We start from the raw sequence: 21,861 nt of genomic DNA, 5'->3' as shown, positions 1-21,861 counted from the left end.
ATTAGGTGGTAGGTGGTTCATTTTATTATTAAACCTTCCTATACTTCATATCTATTGTGTGTATCAATAAATAAATACCTGCACATACTTTAGAAAAAATTGGGCACCAAATGGGATTTGTAAATAATGTCTTTCCTTATGCAAAATATTCTCAACGTAACACTGAACAATAATTAAGAGATGACAGCTCTTCTCTCCCTGCTTCCAGAGCCAGCAAGTACTGGATTATCTTCTATTGTTCTGGTGACTATAATAATAGCAGAGGCCAAGGAAACGTCTTCTGTAGGAGAGTTGTCATGGAATCAGATTTGTGGTAAAGAAATAAATAATTTATATGTCAGACTGCCCACCAGAAGAAATACAGAGACAACATCCACGAAGAAAAACTCATGAATTTTCTTTATACCGGCAATAATCACAAAGAAAATACCATCAAAACATTCACAAGAGCCACCGCAACCATTAGTGATTTTATTGACTCATTCACAGGACTCTGACCAGGGAAATGGTGATTGTAACATATACTTTGAGGCACCCACATTGATGTTACTGCAGGGCCCCCAGGACCCCTCTCAGGTTTCATAATAGCATGCTTTCACCCTAGGCAGACACTTCCTCTGCCCACGGAGCCAGGCCTCAGACTCTCCTCGGCCACTGCTCTCAGGCAAACTGATTACAGACCAGTGGCCTCCGCTTCCATTATCCCAGCAGCTGCCTAATGCACTTGAACCACAAAATGGGCCCTCGCTTCTTTCCTATCCCAGCTCCATCTTCATAAATGGTAACAGACCGACAGAAGTCCCCAAGGGCACAAAAACTTCGTTTCCAGATAATATTAAAGGAAAGTTGGGCGGGTGCTAATGGAACCTCTATGGCTGAAACAATCTACCTGCAGATGTGCCCTGACTAGCCACACGCCCATCAATCTGTCGTGCTGCCGTCACGGAAGTTGATGATTCTGCATGTGAAGTGCTGGGTCTATCTGAAGTTGCAGTCAGGGCCCTTTCCACTTTACTAAGTTGGCACTTGAGCCCATGATTATAATAAGCTGGTACTTTCGGCCACCTCAGATTCAGTTAAATTTCCAATTTTCTGAACTGCTTTCTCTCAGAGATTCTATGCTGGTCTCTAAGACTTGAATGGAGAGAAAAGAAAAACATCAAAATTAAAGTGACAATTTAACTAAGGGAGTGGACTACTGGGAGGAAAACAGGATGTTTTCATGATCCCAAAACTGGGGGAGGGGGGCATTTCAGGGAGAAAATCAGGAGGAGCGAGAGCACAGAATCACACCTCTGACCTCACCTGTGCTTGGCGTTGAACTGCTGACACACGTACACGCACAGGTGGGGTCCAGAGGGGTCAAGGCACTTGAAATTTCATTTGAAACCTGCTAGGACTAGTTTTTAGGAGTAACTAGGCCTTAGTTAGCCAGAAATTTTTAAGGAAGCAGGAGAGTTAGGTTTAAATCCTGGCAGGTCCAGCCAGCATCAGAATGACTTCTTGTTCTAGGCAGCCCTGGGCACAGAAGTCAGTTGATTTTTTTTTTTTTTTTTTTTTTTTTGGTCTTTTGAGCTCTGATTCCTGCTGGTTTGGGGTAAGCGGGGCATGCTGGAGCATATGTTCTCTGGTACCTCTTGCTCTCATAAGCCAAGGAAATGATCTAAAACAATGCTGAAGTACCTTTTAAGTGCTTCTAAGGCAGCTTTAACGGTTTTGGGCAAGGGACAGAAAGCCTCAGAGAAACCATAAAACACAATCCATATGGTACCCTAATATTGTTTTGTTCTGGGAATTCTGCCCGCAGACAAAACCACACAGTCATGAATACGTAAACAACCACTCTTTGAGAGCCATCTAACGAAGACTGAGCTCTGCTACAGAGCAGTGAGCCTCAGCCCGGGGCATTTGTGGGAAAAGTGGCCAAGCCAGCCATGGCCCGTGCTTCACCTCTGAGCAACAGTGCAAATCCCAGCTGAGGAGGAGAGTCCATGGTGGAAAATAGATCTCATCTGTAATGGCCTCATCTGAAAAGCTATGCAGCAAACAACTCTGCAAATAAGTATCAGGCCAGGGAGCCCAGGGGGCTCTGTCAGTTGAGAGCCTGACTTTTGATTTCAGCTCAGGTCATGATCTCACGGTTTGAGGGTTTGGGCCCTGTGTCAGGATGTGTGCTGACAGCAGCAGAAGCCTACCTGGAATTCATTCTCTCTCTCAAAATAAATAAATAAATAAATATTAAAAAAAAAAAGTATCAGGCCACACTGCCTAAATGGGTAGGAGAGCTGGTGGCATCTGCACTTTGGACAGTAAGCTCTCTAAAGACTTCAAGAGAAGGACCAGGATGAAGACTCTGAGACGGAGTCTCTGCAGACATTTGAGCTGCCATCTCTTATGGTTATTTCCTGAGTGGCTGTGAAAGTTAACGGGATGAAGCCTTCGCGATCAGCACAGAGAAGGATCCAGTGTGAGTCTGCAAAGTGAAATAAACACATAGGTAATTTAGAATAGCTCACCTTATTCTTTAAAGAAAAATAAGACAAATACTTTTTTGAGGGGAAAAATCCAGTGGTTGATAATACTGAACCTGATCGTGACACGACCGTACAGAGGATGGGAAGCTGGAAAGACCAAGTACTACATAGGGTGAGGTCATTGATGACTTAGGCATAGCTAGGGGACATCCATTTTTGTCCAGGCTAGACATGTATCACTCAGTGCTATGCATATGGGTGTGTATGTAGTGCACACGTTTTAGGGGTTGTGTGTGGAGTGGGTCCCTATCTACACGCTCGTAAGCAATTTCTCCAGAAACTATGTGAAGGTGGGAACTGCTACTCTCTGGAGGAAGCTTTATTCTTTAGATTCATACCAACCTCTAGACAGCTAAGGAGGCAGAGCTAACTACAGATAGACTAGAATGGTCCAGATCATCCTGAATGGCTTGTTCTGGGGTAACCTAGGGCCAGTAGCCTAACACAAGCCTGTGACCTTCTCTGGTTCTTTCAGATGTACTGTGCCTCACCTTTGACCTTATAAATTTCACTTCTGAAAATCTAAACTTTCCAAACACAACATATAAAATATGCAGAGAGGCCTTTATTAGTGCTATTGATTCTGAAAATTGGAAATCAATTAAATGTCAAAGAAAATATGGCAAAGTAAAATATGGTACACCCAGAATGGAAATATTAACCCCACCCAGGACAAATGATAATTATGAAGTCATGTCACAGATGCATGTGTCAAAACAGACAAATGCTGATGCTGACATATTAAGGGAAGGGAGGTAATGAAACAAATGCCACATTCAGTGTGGTAGCTTCCATTAAAAGTATGAGGCATAAAAAAGCAACCATCCTGTGCACCTGATGGTACGGGTGTGACTCAGTCCTCTAGCATTTGGGAATGTCCTTTGCAGTTACACGTTTGCTGCATATTGAAATGACAACTCCTTTAAGAAATATTCCGCAATGCTGCTATGATCTTTATGTTTCATGTAATAGGCATGTATGAGGTTTTATATGTCATTTCTTTGCAGCTGTTATATATTGCTTTGTAACTTTTTTCTAGTTTTTTTCATGTGTAGTTAGGCCGTCTAGTTAGGCTATATGTAAGTTCCTTAAGGGCAGAATCCATATTTTCCATAGGCTTGGGTATATAGTAGGCAATTAACAATACCTAACTATCTAGTGAATCACTGAATCGTTCATTATCAATGAAAGTTACAAAACAGATGGGGGGGGGTAGAGTCCATTTCTGAATTTTACCTACCATGGAGCATTTCAATAAGAGAGAGGCCAAAAGTCTGCTGAACTGTGCTGAGCCTTAGTTGGCCATTGCAGAGGAGCATGGCTCTTTTTTCAACAGGACCTGCATCATGAGATTTCTTCAAATATAAAAATAAAAGTTGTTAAGCTGCAGAAGCAACGGAGTTAACATTTTTTTTAAATTTTTTGAATTTTTTAAAATTTATTTCTAGGGGAGAGAGAGAGACAGTGTGAGCAGGGGAGGGTCAGAGAGAGAGGGAGACACAGACTCTGAAATAGGCTCCAGGCTCTGAGCTGGCAGTCAGCACAGAGCCCGACGTGGGGCTCAAACCCACGAACAGCGAGATCATGACCCAAGCGAAAGTCGGACGCTTAACCGACTAAGCCACCCAGGCGCCCTGGAGTTAACATTTTTTAAGACTAGAATGTATAAGTAGTTTTTTTAAAAAATCCTATTTACTATTACTCTAACCAAGCCAGTTGTAAATAAGGAGATTTTGGCTACATTATTTAACATAACGGATCCGATCCCAAAATAGTTACGGGTTAAATACAATGGCATTCCTACTTAAAGTATTTTAGGAAATATTTTAAAAAATGAAGCAATTATGGCAAAATGTTAACAAGTGTTAAATACAGATAATAGGTAGAAAAAGGATTTTGTTATTTAGTGTTTCTTTAGGTTTACAATTTTTCATAATAAAAAGATGCATTTCATTTTATGTTTGAAATTTTTCATAAGAAATTGTAATTGTTTGTGTGGGGCGCCTGGGTGGCTTAGTCGGTTAAGCGTCCGACTTTCGCTTAGGTCATGATCTCGCGGTTCGTGGGTTCGAGCCCCGCGTCGGGCTCTGTGCTGACTGCCAGCTCAGAGCCTGGAGCCTGTTTCAGTCTGTGACTCCCTCTCTCTCTGACCCTCCCCTGCTCATGCTCTCTCTCTCTCTCTCTCTCTCCTAGAAATAAATAAAAAATATTTAAAAAAAAAAAAAAAGAAATTGTAATTGTTTTAAACTACTCTTTGGTTCTTTTAAAAACCTACATCTTGGGGCACCTGGATGGCTCAGTCAGTTAACTGTCTGACTCTCCGTCTCAGCTCTGGTCATGATCTCATGGTAATGAGATCAAGCCCGCTCTGCACTGACAGCATGGAGACTGCTTAGAAGTCTCTCCTTACCCCCGCCTCAAAATGAACATTAAAACAAACAAACAAACAAATAAATAAACCTACACCCTTGAATTGGTCAAAGAGTAGTAGTTTTAGGAAAAAACTAATTAAGGTTCACCTGGGTGGCTCAGTCGGTTAAAGCACCCGACTTCAGCTCAGGTCATGATCTTGCAGTTTGAGTTCAAGCCCACATTAGGCTCTGTGCTGAGAGCTCAGGGCCTGGAGCCTGCTTTGGATTCTGTGTCTCCCTCTCTCTCTGCCCCTCCCCTGATTGTATTCTTTCTGTCTCAAAAATAAATAAACAGTAAAATTTTTTTAAATAAAAAAACCAATTAAAATCCCTTTCTCAACCATTATTAGATAATAACTTACATATTACTTATCAATGATTTCGATACCAACTTTCTACAAATATCTTTTTTTTTTTTTTTTAATGTTTTATTTATTTCTAAGAGAGAGAGACAGCGTGAGCAGGGGAGGGTCAGAGAGAGAGGGAGTCACAGACTGAAACAGGCTCCAGGCTCCGAGCTGGCAGTCAGCACAGAGCCCGACGCGGGGCTCGAACCCACGAACCGCGAGATCACGACCTAAGCGAAAGTCGGACGCCTAACCGACTAAGCCACCCAGGCGCCCCAGTCTACAAATATCTTTTAAAACGAAGATATAAAAGTCCACAATCAAATCAGTGTGATATTGGTAAAGTTCTATATAAAGAGATCAGCATTATAGTAGTTAAGAGTATGGAGAATCCAGATTTAGATCCCAGTACATATAAGTTTATATATAACAAATGTGGTAGATGAAGTTCAGTGGGAATAAAGATGGATTCTTTTTAAAACTAAGCTCTATGCTAACGTGGGGCTCGAAATCAAGACTCTGAGCTCAAGAGCTGCATGCTCCACCCACTCAGTCAGCCAGGAGCCTGAAAGATGGATTTTTTAAAAATGTTTATTTATTTATTCATTTTTGACCGAGAGAGAGAGAGAGAGAGAGAGAGAGAGAGCGAGAGAGCGAGAGAGAGCGAGAGAGAGAGAGAGAGAAGGAGGGGGTACAAGTGGGGTAGGGATGGAGACAGAGGATCTCAAGCAGGCTCCATGCTGTCAGTGCAGAGCCTTACATGGGGTTGGAATTCATTAACCACAAGGTCATGACCNCATGACCTAAGCGAAAGTCGGACGCTTAACCAACTAAGCCACCCAGGTGCCCCTTAATGTTTTTATTTCTAAGAGAGAGGGAGAGACAGCGTGAGCAGGAGCAGGTCAGAGAGAGAGGGAGATACAGAATCTGAAGCAAGCTCCAGGCTCTGAGCTAGCTATCAGCATAGAGCCTGATGCAGGCCCCAAACCCACAAACCATGAGATCACGACCTGAGGTGAAGTCGGGTGCTCAGCCAACTGAGCCACTCAGGTGCCCTGAAACATAGATTTTTAATAAAGCTTCTAGCTCAACTGGTTATCTCTCAGAAAATAAAAGTGGATTACACACCAAAATTTAATGAAAGATTAAAAATTTAAATGTCAAAACTCATATAATAAAATAATGCAAGAAAATCTAGACTGTTGCATGTATGTTAATTTCTTTTTTTTNTCTATGATATACAAACACCTCTTATAAACTGATAACTCAAGGGGCGTATGTATGTTAATTTCTATGATATACAAACACCTCTTATAAACTGATAACTCAAGGGGCGCCTGGGTGGCTTAGTCGGTTAAGCGTCCGACTTTCGCTTGGGTCATGATCTCGCGGTTCGTGGGTTCGAGCCCCGCGTCGGGCTCTGTGCTGACTGCCAGCTCAGAGCCTGGAGCCGGTTTCGGAGTCTGTGTCTCCCTCTCTCTCTGACCCTCCCCTGCTCACGCGGTCTCTCTCTCTCTCTCTCCTAGAAATAAATAAAACATTTAAAAAAAAAACTAACCTGATAACTCAATAGGAGAAAAATGAGCAATAGGCAGTGCATATTCAGCTGGCCAAAAACCGTGAGAAAGGCATACGCAAGTTCACTAACAGTGAAGGAAATACAAATGAATGAAAGTGGAAAGCACTTCACACTTATCAGATTGGTGAGGATGTGAGGAACAGAAAGTCTCACAGGTTGAGAATGGGCACATGATGATGCATGAAGTAAAAAATCTCTGAAAGGCAATCTGGCAACTGTATTAAAAGTAGAAACGTATATACGTACTTTTCAAATTTGCACTTCCACTTCTGGGAACCAACCCAACAGAAATAAAAGTAGGAATACAAATAGATACATAAAAGAGTACTACGAGAGCCCTGCCTGGAGTGTCTGAATAAGAAGTAAAGGCAATGTGAATGTGCATCAACAAGGGACCGCCTAAGTAAGCAGCGGCCTCCTGGCATGAAAAGCATGCCCTCCAACGCCATTTTGTAAAACAATGACAAGCCATCAGCCCTGCATCTGTAGACCTATGTATACAAAGAAGTGTGGAAGACTATACGGGTTATGAACTAAAATATGGAGGGAGTCACATTAAACTGTTAAAGTGAGTTATGGTAGGGGGCAAGGCCAAGTTCAATGGGGAAAGTGTTGATAAAAACAGGTAAGATATAATCCCATTCATGTAATGTTGTACATCTGCCTCCGCATTACATTTTTTTAAAATGAATCTAACCTTTCTCTCTGCAATGCATAAGGAAAAGTCTCCCACAGTGAAATAGTGCAGTAAGAAAAATTCTTTTGTTTCCTAAATATAAATTGCCAGAATGAGTATCATCATTCATATTTTACACCATGCATGTGATGCAATTACGGTGTACACTGCTGTGTGCCCGTCTGGCTGGCAGCCAACCAGCCCAGAGAGGTATAACTTGCCTGTGACAAACATGCCCAGTTCAGTGAAGTTCAGCCAGAACACCATTCTCCTCATCAGTGGATTTTTCTCGCAGTACCCACCGGCTGCAGGAGCTTTTCTGTATAGTGGTAGCTCCTCTAATGAGAAGTTACCTGATAAGTGATGTGCACGTAAGGCAGGTCCCAGGACGGGGGATACACAGGAGAGGACTTCTTCCCATTAGGTAGGGTGTCTGTGAGTTCAGAAAGACATCGCTGCACTTCAGTCAGGGTCCTAGACAAAATTTCCATTTCCTTAGACAGTCGGCAAGTTTCCTCTTCCTTCTGTGTGTTCTTGCTTTGAGGCAGATTAGGAGGTCCCGGAGTGCTGGCGTGGTCTGGCGTGCTGCTGGACCTGGGCCAGGTCCCTGAGCGGTTAACGGGCTCGGCATCTAGAGTTTGGCTTGGAGGACTCCTGACTTCTTCAATAAGGGTTCTTCCAGGCCTTTCGCACAGACTACAGCTGTTAGATGTGAAAAGCCCTCTGTTTTGGTGGCACAGATCTGGGTAAAGACTTTCAATCAGCTTTTTTCTGTCTGTTTTGTTTAACAGAGTCCTGAAAGTAGAGTATCCACTCTGGTTTTCACTCGATGTTACTGGCAATTCTTTTTCCAATGCTACTTCTCTAACAATCAAACGCATGATATATTGATCAGTCTTTGAAGAAGGAAGAAATGCTGAATCAGTGGATTTTTGTCTTCCTACCAAAATTAATAGTAACTTATCTGTTAAGAAACACATACCTTTTGGCCTTTCACTTCTCTCGAGTTGAATCTGCTGGATGTTTGGCATAGATGATGGAATGACAGAATAGATAAAAATTATATTGTAAGTATTAGAAGCCACTGCTACCACCTGTGCTTTAAGATTGAATGCTATTAGATCAGGAACCAGAACGCCTGGAATGGCAACTTTTCTGGTCTGGGTAGCCTCCTTCTCAAAGGTCACAAAGACCAAATGTGAAGAATCCAGGCCAGTTCCTGTCAAGTAGTCTTTTTTTCTTAGACAAATAAGAGAACTACCCTCAGACTCTGACGTACTGAAATGCATATGAGTTAGATCCACAGGATCTGAAAAGGAAGAAATGGGAGAAACTGATGTTTCAACATCTGTGTTAGAAGCAACTGTCCCCTTACCCGTGGTGGGTACTTCATCAATAACTGGGAACGTACAAGGGTCCTCACCGCTAGGTGGACCGTCAAAGCTTTCAGGTGCATTTAAGCCACAGATCTTATCTAGTGGGAGCTCAGTGGCTACAGCGACCTGTGAGTCTACGGTGGCTCCGATGGAGCGCACGGAGCTGTGCACATCAAACACTGGGCGGAAGGAGCACCTGCCAAGGGTCCTCTGAGCACTGTCCCAAATGTAGGAATGCAGGCTGCTGCCAACTGCCACCACCAGCCTCTGGCCATCCTGGGTCCAAGACGCACAGTGAATGGGGCCCTGGGTGTCAATGTCTGCTTTCACCCGGGAACTGTTGCAGTGAACACTGTGGAAAATGGAGACGTGCCGAGCAGTCAACACAGCCAGGACGGCACTTTTTGGATGCCACACACAGCCCTGGGGAAGGACAGGGAGTGTTTCTCTAATCTCACAGGTCTGAGACATCAGCCGTTTGTTGGTCCCCGTACTGCTGGGACACAGCTGCCACACAATGACATGCTTCTTGTGCTGCACAGCGAGCAGAGCAGGCCTGTCCGCTGTGCCAGGTGGGGCCCAGGACACTCCACATACATGTTCAAACTGTCCGATGACCTCTGAGTCCCCAAACCTGGCCTCTCCACTGTGAAGCTGTAAATCAGTCAGGACTATCTGGGTCCCATTAGTCCAGACAAGGCCATGAACTGGGTGAACTGCCTGATACAATGCATTCAGCCCAGTCCTGAGAAGTCTTCCTTTTCCCAACTCCATCCTCTTTGACAAAGGGTATCTGAAATCATTAAGAAGGGAAGTTTTACCATGAGACTATAATCAGACAAATCCAAAATGTAGGTCATTTTACAAGACAATTGGCTTAGGCCTTTCACAGGCCAGTATTTCAAGGGGATAAAAGGTCAAAGGCATGTGGCAGATTAAAAGACATGACTGAGCCATAACAAGCAAATGTAATATATAAACTGATTAGCTCTTGAACTGAGGAAATAAATTTTCTTAATGTTTATTTTTTGAGACAGAGAGAGAGACAGACAGACAGTGTGGAAGTGGGGGAGGGGCAGAGAGAGGGCGACACAGAATCCAAAGCAGGCTCCAGGCTCTGAGCTGTCAGCACAGAGTCCAATGCCGAGCTCAAATCCAGGAACCTCAAGATCATGACCTGAGCCAAAGCCAGACGCTTAACTCACTGAGCCGCTCAGGTGCCCCAGAAATAAAACTTTCTATTAAAAAAAGATATTAATAGAATTGGAGAAATTTGAATATGCAATTTGAAGACACTGGAGTTATTTTCTTTTAAAAAATGTTTATTTTATTTTGACAGACTGTGTGTGTGAGAGTGGGGGAGGGGCAGAGAGAGAGAGGAGACAGAATCCCAAGCAGGCTCTGCGCTGTCAGCACAGAGCCCGATGTGGGGCTCTAACCCACAAACCATGAGATCATGACCTGAGGTGAAGTCAAAAGTCGGACACTTAGCCAAATGAGACACCCAGGCACCCCAGAGTTATTAATCTTAAATGAGAACACAATATTATGGTTATGTTAGGAGAATGTCCTTGCCATTAAAATTATGATGTTGAAGTATTTGGGGTAAAGTATCATGATGCCTACAATTTGCTTTCAAATGGCTTAGCAAAAACCAGAAACACCAAACTGTACACATTTTATATAGAAATGCAGAGAGATAAAACAGATGTAGCAAAATGTTAATGAATCTTGGATCTAGATTGAGGCTATACTGGTATTCCTGATACTTTCAAGTTAAAATTTTTCAAATTAAAAAATTGAGAAAAACCTCTTTGACCATCTAATTTCTGTTCTTCTCTCACTGCCAAGTCAAGCATTAATTGATATTCGCATCCCTGACTTTATTAGCACTTATTTCCTCAACTCCTTTAAAAATGACTTTTACCTCCATAGTGAAATGACACTCAGAGAGTCCCTGTTGCTATTTCTACGTCACCATATTCGAATAGCACTTAATAATTTTGGGGCCATTTTCATATTCTCCGTCACATCTGCTCCTTGCAACAATCTTTCACAATAATACAAAGTAGGTTAAAAAAGAATTATCTTCAATTTTTTCATTCTTAAGTTTTTTTTTTTTTTTACGGAATTTAAATTACTAAGGAAGTACATGTTCACTGCAGTGAAATTCAGACAAACGAGAAGTTTCTATGGAAAAATGAAATGTGTACTCCTACCCCATGCCAACACCTCCCTTCCCCAATCTTAAGTCCTTGATAAAAGCACTCAACAATTTGGTGTGTAGCCTCTGAAACCATTAAAGAAACTTATCCAAAAAAAGAATTTTATATGTGCTAAGTTTTTTTTTTTTTAACAAAAAAATGGGTTTAAGTCAAAGTTCCTGGGTACTAACAATAGAATCCAGTCTGGCTAACTTTAGGAAAACAAGAAATCTCAAGAACCAAGCCCAGAAAACAAGCAGAAACCAAGTGAGGCTAGCAAGATGGACTAAACCATGGCTACCACTCTCTCCTGACATGTTAGTGGCTGAGAATCTAACTTCACTGCTCCTTCGCATGATGACAATTGCTTAAGATTCAGAATAGGGGTACAGGGGGAAACTTTGCACTGGCTTGGCCTAGCTCCCAAGTCCTGCTCTAGCTGCCAGGATGGGGAGAAAGAGGGGTCCCACAAAGGCTTCTGTAATAAGGGACGGGGCTCTGCTTCCCACCAACACTCACACGAAGGGCAGTTGTCCCCAAATTAGTAACGGGTTTTCAAAAAATGACCAACAATAACCACAGGGATCTCATATGCTGCATACTATTCACTAACTTATTTTAAATCATGGGCACTTTTTCAAGTCAGTGAAAAATAGGTCTCCCTCAATCTTTTAAGTTGCTCCATCAGAAGCGGCAAGGTATGCCGTGTGACTCAAGGATTCCCCTACGGGTGCGAATTGAGCTTGTGTCCCAACTTTTTTCTAGATGTAGATAGAGTCCATAAGTTTAGTTAGTACTCAGTTCCTATCACTGTTCTCACATTTCCTTCCTTCCAGAGTCACCTACTCAGTGTTTTCAACTGTCATCTCTGTTTATTACTGTCAGATCTGCATCTCTTTTCCTGACTTCTTTGCTGCGCTACAATGCTATTCAATTGTATGTTAGGCTTCATGTTATGGCTGATGTTAGCCCTGCCCACATTCATTTCAAACTGGACTCGCATAAAATAGAAAACAACAACAGCGGCTTTTTTTGCTCTCAACAGCAGCTTCCCAATTTCTGTTAATGGATATTACCGTTCTCATATTCACTCAGGCTAAAAACTCAGGACTCCATTTGACTACTCTCCTGCCTTCTTGGTTAATGGCCAAGTCCTATTAATTCTTAGAACTGTTGCTGAATCCAGTCTTTCTTACCATTCCCACCAACACTATCCTGAATCAGATCGCTGTTACTGCAAGCTTAGATGGCTGTAATAATCACCTCCTACTTGGCTTCCCTACCTTTCTTTCTCTAGTTCACCTTGTGCAAACCCAATCTTAAAATATTCTTTTAGGTATATCATTATTCAGTCTAAAAACTGGCTGATGTTAAGAATCAAAATTCTGGGCACCTGGGTGGCTCAGTCGGTTAAGGGTCTGACTCTTAATTTCGGCTCAGGTCATGATCTCATGGTTGTGGAATCGAGCCCTGTGTTGGGCTCTGCACTGAGCACGGAGCCTGCTTGGGATTTTCTCCCTTCTCCCCACCAAATAAATAAATAAACATTAATTTAAAAAATTGGCAGATGCTACCTATGGCCTATAGCTGCCCCGTTCAATACAGTAGCTACTAACCATATGTGCTTTGCAAACTTAATTAAAATAAAAAATCCAGTTCTCCAGTCACAACTATTCTTTTTCATGTGGTCAACAGTTACATGTGGCTAGTGGCTATCACACTGGACAGAGCAGAGTAGAACATTCCCTATCACTGAAGAAAGTTCTGCTGGGCAGCACTGGCCTATAGGATAAAGTCTGAATTCCACAGTTGGGCATTCGAACCCCCACCCACTGCGGACCTCCTGCCCCTCCAGTCTTATTTCTAGTTAGTCATCTTCATAGTTACAATACTTGGCCCATTTAAAACACTTAATCAATGACAGGGGAACTGAAGGCCCAGCTTAAATACCATCTCCTCCAGGAGGTCTTCTTTAATCATCCTGCTAAATCTCATTCTTTCCTCCTCTTAGCTCCTATAGCCCTTACAGCCTAATGCTCTCATGTGACATCTTCAGTTTATTGCCTGCAATTACCAGTCACTCATGTACTACCTCGCATTTCACAACTAACACATAAGGTCCTTGAGAGTAGAAATGAGACTTCTTTGCCTGTCAAGTATTTTCAGATGGAATGCTCTGTATCCATTACATCCTAAAAGCAGTTTCTAATTGGGTCATGGTATTACCAGGGGTTGTGTTGTGACGTTTTTGTTGCTTTAGGCTCTTATGATACTGTAAGTAAAACTCTTTGGACTATATTTGGACATGCTTTCTAAATCTGTTAGATTATCCCTCCTCTTTTTTTTTTTTCAATTGAGAGAGAGTGCGAGGGGAAGAAGAAGGAGGAGGAGGAGGAGGAGGAGGAGGAGAGAGAGAGAGAGAGAGAGAGAGAATCTTAAGCAGGCTCCACACTGAATGTGAAGCCCACACAGGGCTCTACCTGACTACCCTGGGATCATGACCTGAGCCGAAATCAAGAGTCAGACTAACTCACGCTCCCTCTCAAATTAAAAAAAAAAAAAAAAAAAGAGGAGGAATTATTTAACAGACTTAAAAATCACCAGCCAGTTGCCCCAATAATCCAGCCTCTTAAACAACAACCAAAACAATGAGGGAATGTATATTAAGAGATATTTCCCTCCTCTACTGGTCCATATAAGTCCTAATACAGCCATATACTAGCATTTCTCATTTCCTGTATGATTAAATAAATAAATAAAAGGTTAAGCAACCCATACCCACTAGCACAAATCTGCAGCTCTTAACTTATACTTGTCATTCAAATCATGAGGACAAACAATGTTAATAAATCATATATTTATATAATTTTTATATTTTATAAAACTAACATAGGATTTTGCAACAATCAAACATTTTCTTCCTAGGGTGGTTCCAGGGGAAAAAATATCTTTATTTCTAGTGATTATTCTAATGTAGAGTCTATATCAGTGTCACAGTATGAAAATCTTTCCTTGAATCATCTTACGTACAGAAGCTGGTTTACTGTGGCTTTCGTAGTGATCTTCAAGTTCAAATTCATTGAATGCTGGCTTTGCCTTAGTATTCAGTCAAAATCTATTTAGCTTGGATTACAGTCTTTGAAAAAGTGAACAGCCTAATGCTTTAATGTCATTTTCTAGCATCCTTGAACATGTGTGTCCAGGCAAATTTAAGATACCTAAGGTCAGATGAGAATAAGGCAGTAATGGGGCGCCTGGGTGGCTCAGTAGGTTAAGCATCCAACTTTGGTTCAGGTCATGATCTCACAGTTTGTGGGTTCAAGCCCTGCGTCGGGTTCTGTGCTGACAGCTCAGAGCCTGGAGCCTGCTTCCAATTCTGTGTGTCTGTCTCTCTCTGCCCCTCCCCTGTTCATGATCTGTCTCTCAACAATAACTAAGTGTTAGAAAATAATTTTTAAAAAAGGAGAATAAGGCAGTAATGAGAAGAAGTTGGATATTCTAATTATCTAAATGATAAGTATTTACTTTCAAATATAAACAAACATGATAAGCAATCTTTATTTAAAGGGCAAAAAATTGCCTTGGGCACATTCTATCTCAAAATTCTATCAGTGAGTTGATATACATTTCTATGTATAATAATGGCTACAAGAATAGATTGGTTGCGATTAAATGCGATGCATTTAAATAAATGGTTGCAATAATAAATGACTGTGAAAGATTAATTTTAGGAGAAAAATAATTAAGAACTTTCACATAGTTGACTTATTGAGAAACAGACTAGCATAATATAAATATTAACAGAGTACACTAGCTAGATAACTTAACAAAAAACATTATATTTTTTGACCAACAGATGTTTATGAAATTTAAATAAAAATATAAAGCACAGTGATACAAATTAATTCTCATTATCTTGGTAAAATTTTCATTAAACTTGCATTCATTAAACAAAATATCTTTAAGAACTGTGTTTAACTTTTAACGTTTTTTTAAAAGATGTTATTGTGTGTTTTTTTTCTTTTTCATTTGTTTGTTTTGAGAGAGAGTGATCACAAGCAGGCTCCGCGCTATCAGCAAGCAGAGCCCAATGCAAGGCTTGATCTCAGGAACAGTGGAACAGTGAGATCGTAACCTGAGCCAAGGCCAAGAGCCCGACGCTTAACTGACTGCCACCTAGGCACCCCAAAGATTTTACTGTTTTAAGTAATCTCTATACCGAAGCTGGGGCTTGAACTCATAACCTCAAGATCAAAAGGAGCACATCCCACTGACTGAGCCAGCTAGGCACCTCCTCATCACTCTCTTAACCCCCAAACTGACCCTATTACCACCTTTTTGAAACAGCTTTCACCAGGCTACCAATGCCACCTATGTCACTGAACCCAATGGACATTTTTCAACCCTGTTTGCTGAGTAGTATGTGTCAAAGACAGAACTTGAGAAGTCATCTTTGGACTCCATATCCACAGAAATGTATTCTCTACCCAACTGTCTGGTGATTTGCTTTTAACTCGTTTCCAAATTATCTCTCATGCCTCTTTGTTGTCCTTGTCCTTGTTCGTAGAATCTTTTACTAAGAAGAAATGGTCTACTACGCTTCCACACATGATGTCAGATTAAGTGGGTCTGCAGGGGCTTGCTAAATGGAAAAATAAGTCCCTTGTCACTATTAATGAAGAAAACTGCCATCTCTAACCCACTGGTCTTATATAAGATAATATATGTTTTCCTCTAATATCTACTTATGCACTTTTAAAAGACCTTTATTGATAAATAATTCATGATACATTTTCCTAGGCAGAGAAAATTCCTAATGGGCCAATTATATCAAAGGCAAATTATATATGTTTTAGGCTGCCTAATCCAGTCTAATGTCATTGAGGTTATATATGGCCAGGAGTAGCACAGGGTAAGGATTTGTAAATAAGAGAAAAACAAATATGATAATGTTACTAATATTTTTAGAAGAATTAATTTTAATATTTTCATCCTTGGTAACAAGAAGAAATTTGGCATGTTTTCTCAAAAACCTAACAAAAATTACAAAAATCTGTTGCAATCCTTTGTACTCCATTGCTAGTTTAGGTCCTGACCACCTCTCCCTCTTTAGTAGGGTAGAACAAGGAGAGGCTTTCTGGATACCAGCCCCTTCTTCCCACAGAGCCTGGATGCTTATGTGATTGGGCAGAATCATCTTTTTAAAAAATCACAGCTGCGGTCAGGGGCACCTGGGTGGCTCAGCATCAGACTCTTGATCTTGGCTCAGGTCATGACCTCATGGTTTGTGGGATTGAGCCCCGCATAGGGCTCTATACTCGCAGCACACAGCCTGCTTGGGATTCTCTCTCTTCCCCCCTTTCTCTGCCCCTCCCCTGCTTGTGCTTTCTTTTTCAAAATAAATAAATAAGACATTACAAAAAGTCACAGCTATGGTCATTTTGTTCTTCTGCTCAAATACTTTGTCTCTACAGTCTACATATATAAAAAAAATGTTCTTTCAAATGTCTTAGCAAGATATTTCAGTCTCTAAATTATCTGAGATTGAGAGGCCTTTCAAACCTTAAATCCCTGATCATAAAGGGCATGCTGAGGAATTTGGAGGAACTAGCACACATTCACATGAAAGACAACATGCAGAATGGACCTGAGAAGGAAGAAGGCTGGTAAGTTTAATAAGTGGCCATGAAATAGTTTGAATTTCTCACAATAAGAAAGTGAGTCAAATCTGTAGGTACTTCAGAAGAGAACGAGGGCCTGATTCAAGAGATCTTTCTTTCCTTCTCACTCTTTCTTTAGAGAGAGAGAGCAAGAGTGGGGGAGAGTGGGAGAGGGGCAGAGGGAGAGAAAGAGAGAATCCCAAGCAGGCTCCAGGCTGAGCATGGAGTCCGATGTAGGGCTCAATCCCACTATCCTGGGATTCATGACCTGAGCTGAAATCAAGAGTTGGATCTCCAACCGAATGAACCACCCAGGTGCCCCTCCAGAGGTATTTCTAATGCAGATTGAATAAATAATGATAACAAGTAGGATATGAGTGGTGAGGAAGAAAGGGGAATTAAGGATAACATGCAAACTTTTGCTTGGGAAATTGTAGAACCATTAATCAGAGATATAGAAGGCAGAGGGTGCTTCAAAGATAGGGTGTGCAGTGAGAAATTCTGCATTAGATCTGCCCTCATCTAAGATGTCTGTAGGTAGCAGAGGTAAGGATTTGGGAGTCACTGTCATAAAGTGGGTAGTTAAAGCCAAAGCAGTAGGCAGTCTGGCTGTGAAAGATCAGAGAGCCAAGAAGACAAAGGTTGAAATAGCCTTCAGGCGTTCCCCGATTATTTTGTACCTTTTAAAATATTTGAATTCTGCCTGAAGCTAACTGTATAGTTGTTGGTCTCTCAACCCTCAGACTACAAGACTTCAGGGAGTTTTAGGGAATGAAAAGCCCAGTTTCATTAGCTCACGGGAGAGATGGTCAGAATCAGGACCTGCTGCTCAGCCTATGACCATTTAATTCTTGTTTTTAATCTTCTTTAAAGACAACTCACGGTGAGAATCAAGGGGCTTAGGCAAACTAAACCATTTCCAGTAGGTTTAAACAGAGCCAGGTAATCTCCAACTTGTTTTTCTGTTTATTGTGTTTCCGTTATAAAATTAATTTCAAAATTTTAAATTAAAAAAAAATTAACACACAGGAAAGGTAAAAAGCTAAATTCAAGAAAAACCATTCATCCAAAGGGAAAAAATTATGACTACATCCCTCTGGGTTTTGCTTCTATGTAGTTTTGGTTAAAATTTTTTCAATCATACTGTTTGGTTTCATATCACGATTTTTTCACTTATTATATATTAGCATTTTCCCATGTTATTTAAATTTTATACGTTATTTATTTTTAACGTTTATTCATTTTTTTCGAGAGAGACAGAGTGAGAACAGGAAAAGGGCAAAGAGAGAAGGAAACACAGCATCTGAGGCAGGCTCTAGACTCTGAGCTGTCAGCACAGAGACCCACGTGCAGCTGGAACCTGTGAACTGTGAGATCATGACCTGAGTGGAAGTGGGACAGCTTAACCGACTGAGCCACTCAGGCGACCCTATGAATTATTTTTAAAAGCCACTTAATATGCAGTCAGTGAAGTCGCATATTTTTTCCTCGCTGTTGAGACACCTGGTTGTAGCCAACTATATAAATAACTCTGTGATAAAGGTTTTTATACATAAAGCATGTTCTTCATTTCGGATGGCTTCTTTAGGATATATTCCCACAAGTAGCACTAGTGAGCCACATGGAATATATTCAAAAGTTTAAAGTCACCCCTCGTTCGTTCTCGGCCGCAAGCCCTTCGCACGCGTGCCCCCTATTCCCATTCTCCTCATCCTCTCTGCACTCCTGGGTCTCCTCCCCAGTCCCCAACAAGTGCTGGCCCTTCCACCTCCCTCTCTCCCACCCACAGCCTCCCAACACCAGCTAGGCTAGGAAGGAGCGAACACAAAAATACCTTTGGCCTGACCGCCCACAGAAAATAAGACTCCGGGGTACAGCGGATCTGGAGCCCTGAGCGAATACCGGAAGTATCGGCTACCAGGCCTCTGATAGGCGAGCGGTAACTGGGCAAGCCCTACAATGCCCTCCGCCTATTGGCCAGGGTCCTTCTCTCTGACCAATAAGCTCTGGAACTGCTTCACGGATCTCTGGGAGTTGTAGTTTCTGTGAAACTCCATCTGCAATAAACGAGCCACAATTTCTCCTTCTCTTAAGAAGGGTAGAGCCTTCCCCCACTTCTCGATTCTCTTAATTTGAGAAGGAGTACAGGAACCCTAGAGTCAACACGGTTTCTTAATTTGGGGGGGAGGGGAGAGATGGGAAGGTGTTGAGGACTTCTTTTAAAATGTGATAAAAATCTCCCCAGAAAAATGTTCTTATCCGTACACAAAACATTGTGCATTCAACTGAAGCCTCTCCATAGACCTGTCCGAGTTACAAACCCCTGTTCTACACTTACTCGAAGGGTGTCTGCCCCTGGCCATAGCCCAGGGACCCAGTGTGTCACACTAGACTGTAGACCAGCTACACACCTGGAAGAGTCTGGACCATGCCGTGGAGCAGCCGATGGGGAATTTCAGATCCTGACCCTCATATAGTACAGTTGACCATCATCTTTCTTGAACGAAACATCCAGTTATGGTCTTTCAGTGATGCTGAAACCTAAAGTCTCTTACCTAAACACCTGGGAGAATGGGGGCTGGAGGACGGAAAAAGAACACGTCTAGGGCCCACTCTGGCTGCCTTTGCTCAGGTTTTTCTACCCGTGCCTATATTCCAGTGTCATCAGAATCATACTTTCACGGTAACTCGTGGAACAGTGAGTGAGAGAAAAAGTTCCATTCATTCTTCAAGCAAATGTTACCTCCTCCAAAGATCTCTCTCCAGATTCCTGGAACTCTTTTGGCGTGGAAGAGGGGCTCAAGTCGTAACGTATTCATTCATTCCACAAGCACGAATCGCTCCACGCTGTAACTAACCCCCCACTCGTCACAAATTTCGTTCTTTGACGACACCGAGTCTACGTCAATTTAACTGTCATCAGCAGGGCGCAGTACTTTGCCTCGAAAGGTGGGAACCTACCTGTGAGTGGGGCAGAACGAGGTGGGATGCTGAATCAGGGTTGAGGGAGGTTGGGGTAAGGTAGTGACTGGTTTCCTCCCTCCCTTCCTCCCCTCCCCCGCTCCCCGCATCCCCAGATTGTTCCTACAATCCCGGCCGCCAAGCTAGAGTAGTAAGTACTACTCAGGTGCTTCCATAACATTCTGAACTCCAAGGCAGTGAGCGTATCTCCAAAGTGTTGGGTTGCCCGTTTTCCCCTAGTCTGTGGGACCAGGTTGACTCCCGAGAGCTTAGCACAGAATAGACGCTAGGTAAATTTGTGCTGAACGGATGGATGGATGGATGGGTGGGTGGGTGGAGGCGCGCGTGTCTCACGTCCCCCTCAACATCCTCCCCAGTTANGTGGCTCTGCGATGGGCGTGGAGATCGAGACCATCTCCCCCGGAGACGGTACCGGGCGGCCGAGCTGGGGGAGGAGGAAGGGTCCCGGGGCGGAGCCGGGCGGGCGGGGGTCTGATTCGGAGGTGGCGCGGAGGGTGCTGAATTGGAGGCGGGCATAGGATGAGGGCGGCGGGAGGAGACCCCAGACTGGATTGTTGGGGATCTAGCAGANACCTCTCGGTTATCCGCTCCTGCAGATTTCCCAGGGCAGCCTTTCAGTTCTGCTTTCCCTGCTCTGTTAGGTGAGCTCTGGAAACAGCTGGAAGGGTTCTCTTCTGTTTGGGGCAACCCTTTCCAATGCGCCCCCCTCCGGGCCTCCGGTCGGGCGGCCCCTGCGGGCTGGGCGGTGAGACGTTGTGGGGACCGAGCCAGTCTGGGAAGCGAGAAGCGCTCCCTCCGCGTCTGCATCTCGCTTTATTCTCCCCGCCCCACTCAGCTTCTCCAGCCATCCTGTACACTCCCATGGCTTTCATTACCGTCTGCAAACCGATGGCCTCCAAACTTAATCCTCCAGCTCAGATCTCCGACCTGAGTTCAAGGGGGTCCATTTATCCAGCTGCTGCTCGACCTTTACCTGGATGTCCCACGGATAGCTAATTCAGCAAGTCCAAAACAACTCACGCTCCTTGTCCTCCCCACTTCCAGGTGCTCCTCTGTATTGCCTTTTCCCTGCCCCCAGGACTGGCACCACTCACTTCCCCAAGCCAGACATCTCTTGTATAATTGGGTCTGGATGTGCAAGAATAGCCAGTCTTAAATTTTTAAAATGAAACTTAATCCACTCCAGAGTTCCCATTTCTGCAGCAGAATTTGACAAATTTCATGTGAGGCATAAGTGACAAGCCCCACCTTCCCTAGGAGGTGAGAGGACCTCTTGATCCCAGGCCACCCTCCTTGTTAAAAGGCAGTGATTCCTAGAGGTCCCAATCATTACCCTGATTACCCAGCAGGTAAAGGCTTCTTTGACTCAGCTGGGAACCATGGTACTGGGTTCCAGGAGGCATCTTCCTGAGACCTTGTCACACCCCAGGGCACTACCATTGAGTTCTGCCAAGCGGCTGGAGGCCTCTTCTGTCTTCCTTGGCTCAAAGTAGCTTTTAGAGTTATTTGAGGGAGGGAGCGTGCATGCCCGTGTGCGTGTGCGCACACGCAAGGTGGGGAGAGACAGAGAGGGAGAGTGAGAATCCCAAGTAGGCTCCGCAATGTTTGTGCAGAGCCAGATGTGAGGCTCCATCTCATGAACCCTGAGACCATGACCTGAGCTGAAATCAAGAGCTGGGCGCTTCATGAGCCACCCAGGCACCCTAAGTGTCTAAATTCTTGAGTCAAAAAGCACAGAAGGGCCAAACTACTGTACCGTTATGCTGGGGACACCTTCTTGGTTGAGCTCCACACCAAGTCCTTTCAAGTCCTTCTGCTGAAAATCTCTAGGTTCCATCTCTATAGCCCCTGCCCTGGTTCAGGCCAACATCACCTCTCACTTGGATTTCTGCACATCCTCTAAACTGGTCTCCCACCTCCAGTCTCACCTCCCTGCCTTCCATCTGGCCTCCCTAACTCACACCACCTGTTTTTCTTTCTTTCTTTCTTTTCTTTCTTTCTTTCTTTCTTTCTTTCTTTCTTTCTTTCTTTCTTTCTTTCTTTCTTTCTTTCTTTCTTTCTTTCTTTTACAAATAGTTTATTGTCAAGTTGG

At 43.1% G+C, this 21,861-nt stretch overlaps 2 protein-coding genes across 2 annotated transcripts in view; one reads left to right on the top strand and one right to left on the bottom strand.

The window, feature by feature from the left end:
* Positions 1–457: 457 nt before the first annotated feature.
* On the bottom strand, positions 458–18,674 carry WDCP (WD repeat and coiled coil containing). The gene is given in 5 exon segments (XM_077774193.1): positions 458–2,347; positions 2,349–2,473; positions 3,775–3,889; positions 7,901–9,716; positions 18,622–18,674. Coding segments are annotated over 4 exon segments (2,130 nt in total). The 5' UTR covers positions 9,698–9,716; positions 18,622–18,674; the 3' UTR covers positions 458–2,254.
* Positions 18,675–20,135: 1,461 nt separating this feature from the next.
* FKBP1B (FKBP prolyl isomerase 1B) overlaps positions 20,136–21,861 on the top strand; it is an 11,223-nt gene continuing 9,497 nt past the window's right edge. Inside the window, exon 1 of the mRNA XM_077774156.1 lies at positions 20,136–20,177. Within this exon, the coding sequence (XP_077630282.1) occupies positions 20,141–20,177 (37 nt within the window). The 5' untranslated portion in view covers positions 20,136–20,140. The remainder of the gene's footprint in view (positions 20,178–21,861) is intronic.

Source organism: Crocuta crocuta, unplaced genomic scaffold, assembly GCF_008692635.1.
Source record: "Crocuta crocuta isolate KB4526 unplaced genomic scaffold, BGI_CrCroc_1.0 scaffold246, whole genome shotgun sequence".
In the NCBI taxonomy this organism is placed as follows: Eukaryota; Metazoa; Chordata; class Mammalia; order Carnivora; family Hyaenidae; genus Crocuta; species Crocuta crocuta.
This window is presented reverse-complemented; position numbering and strand designations above follow the sequence as displayed.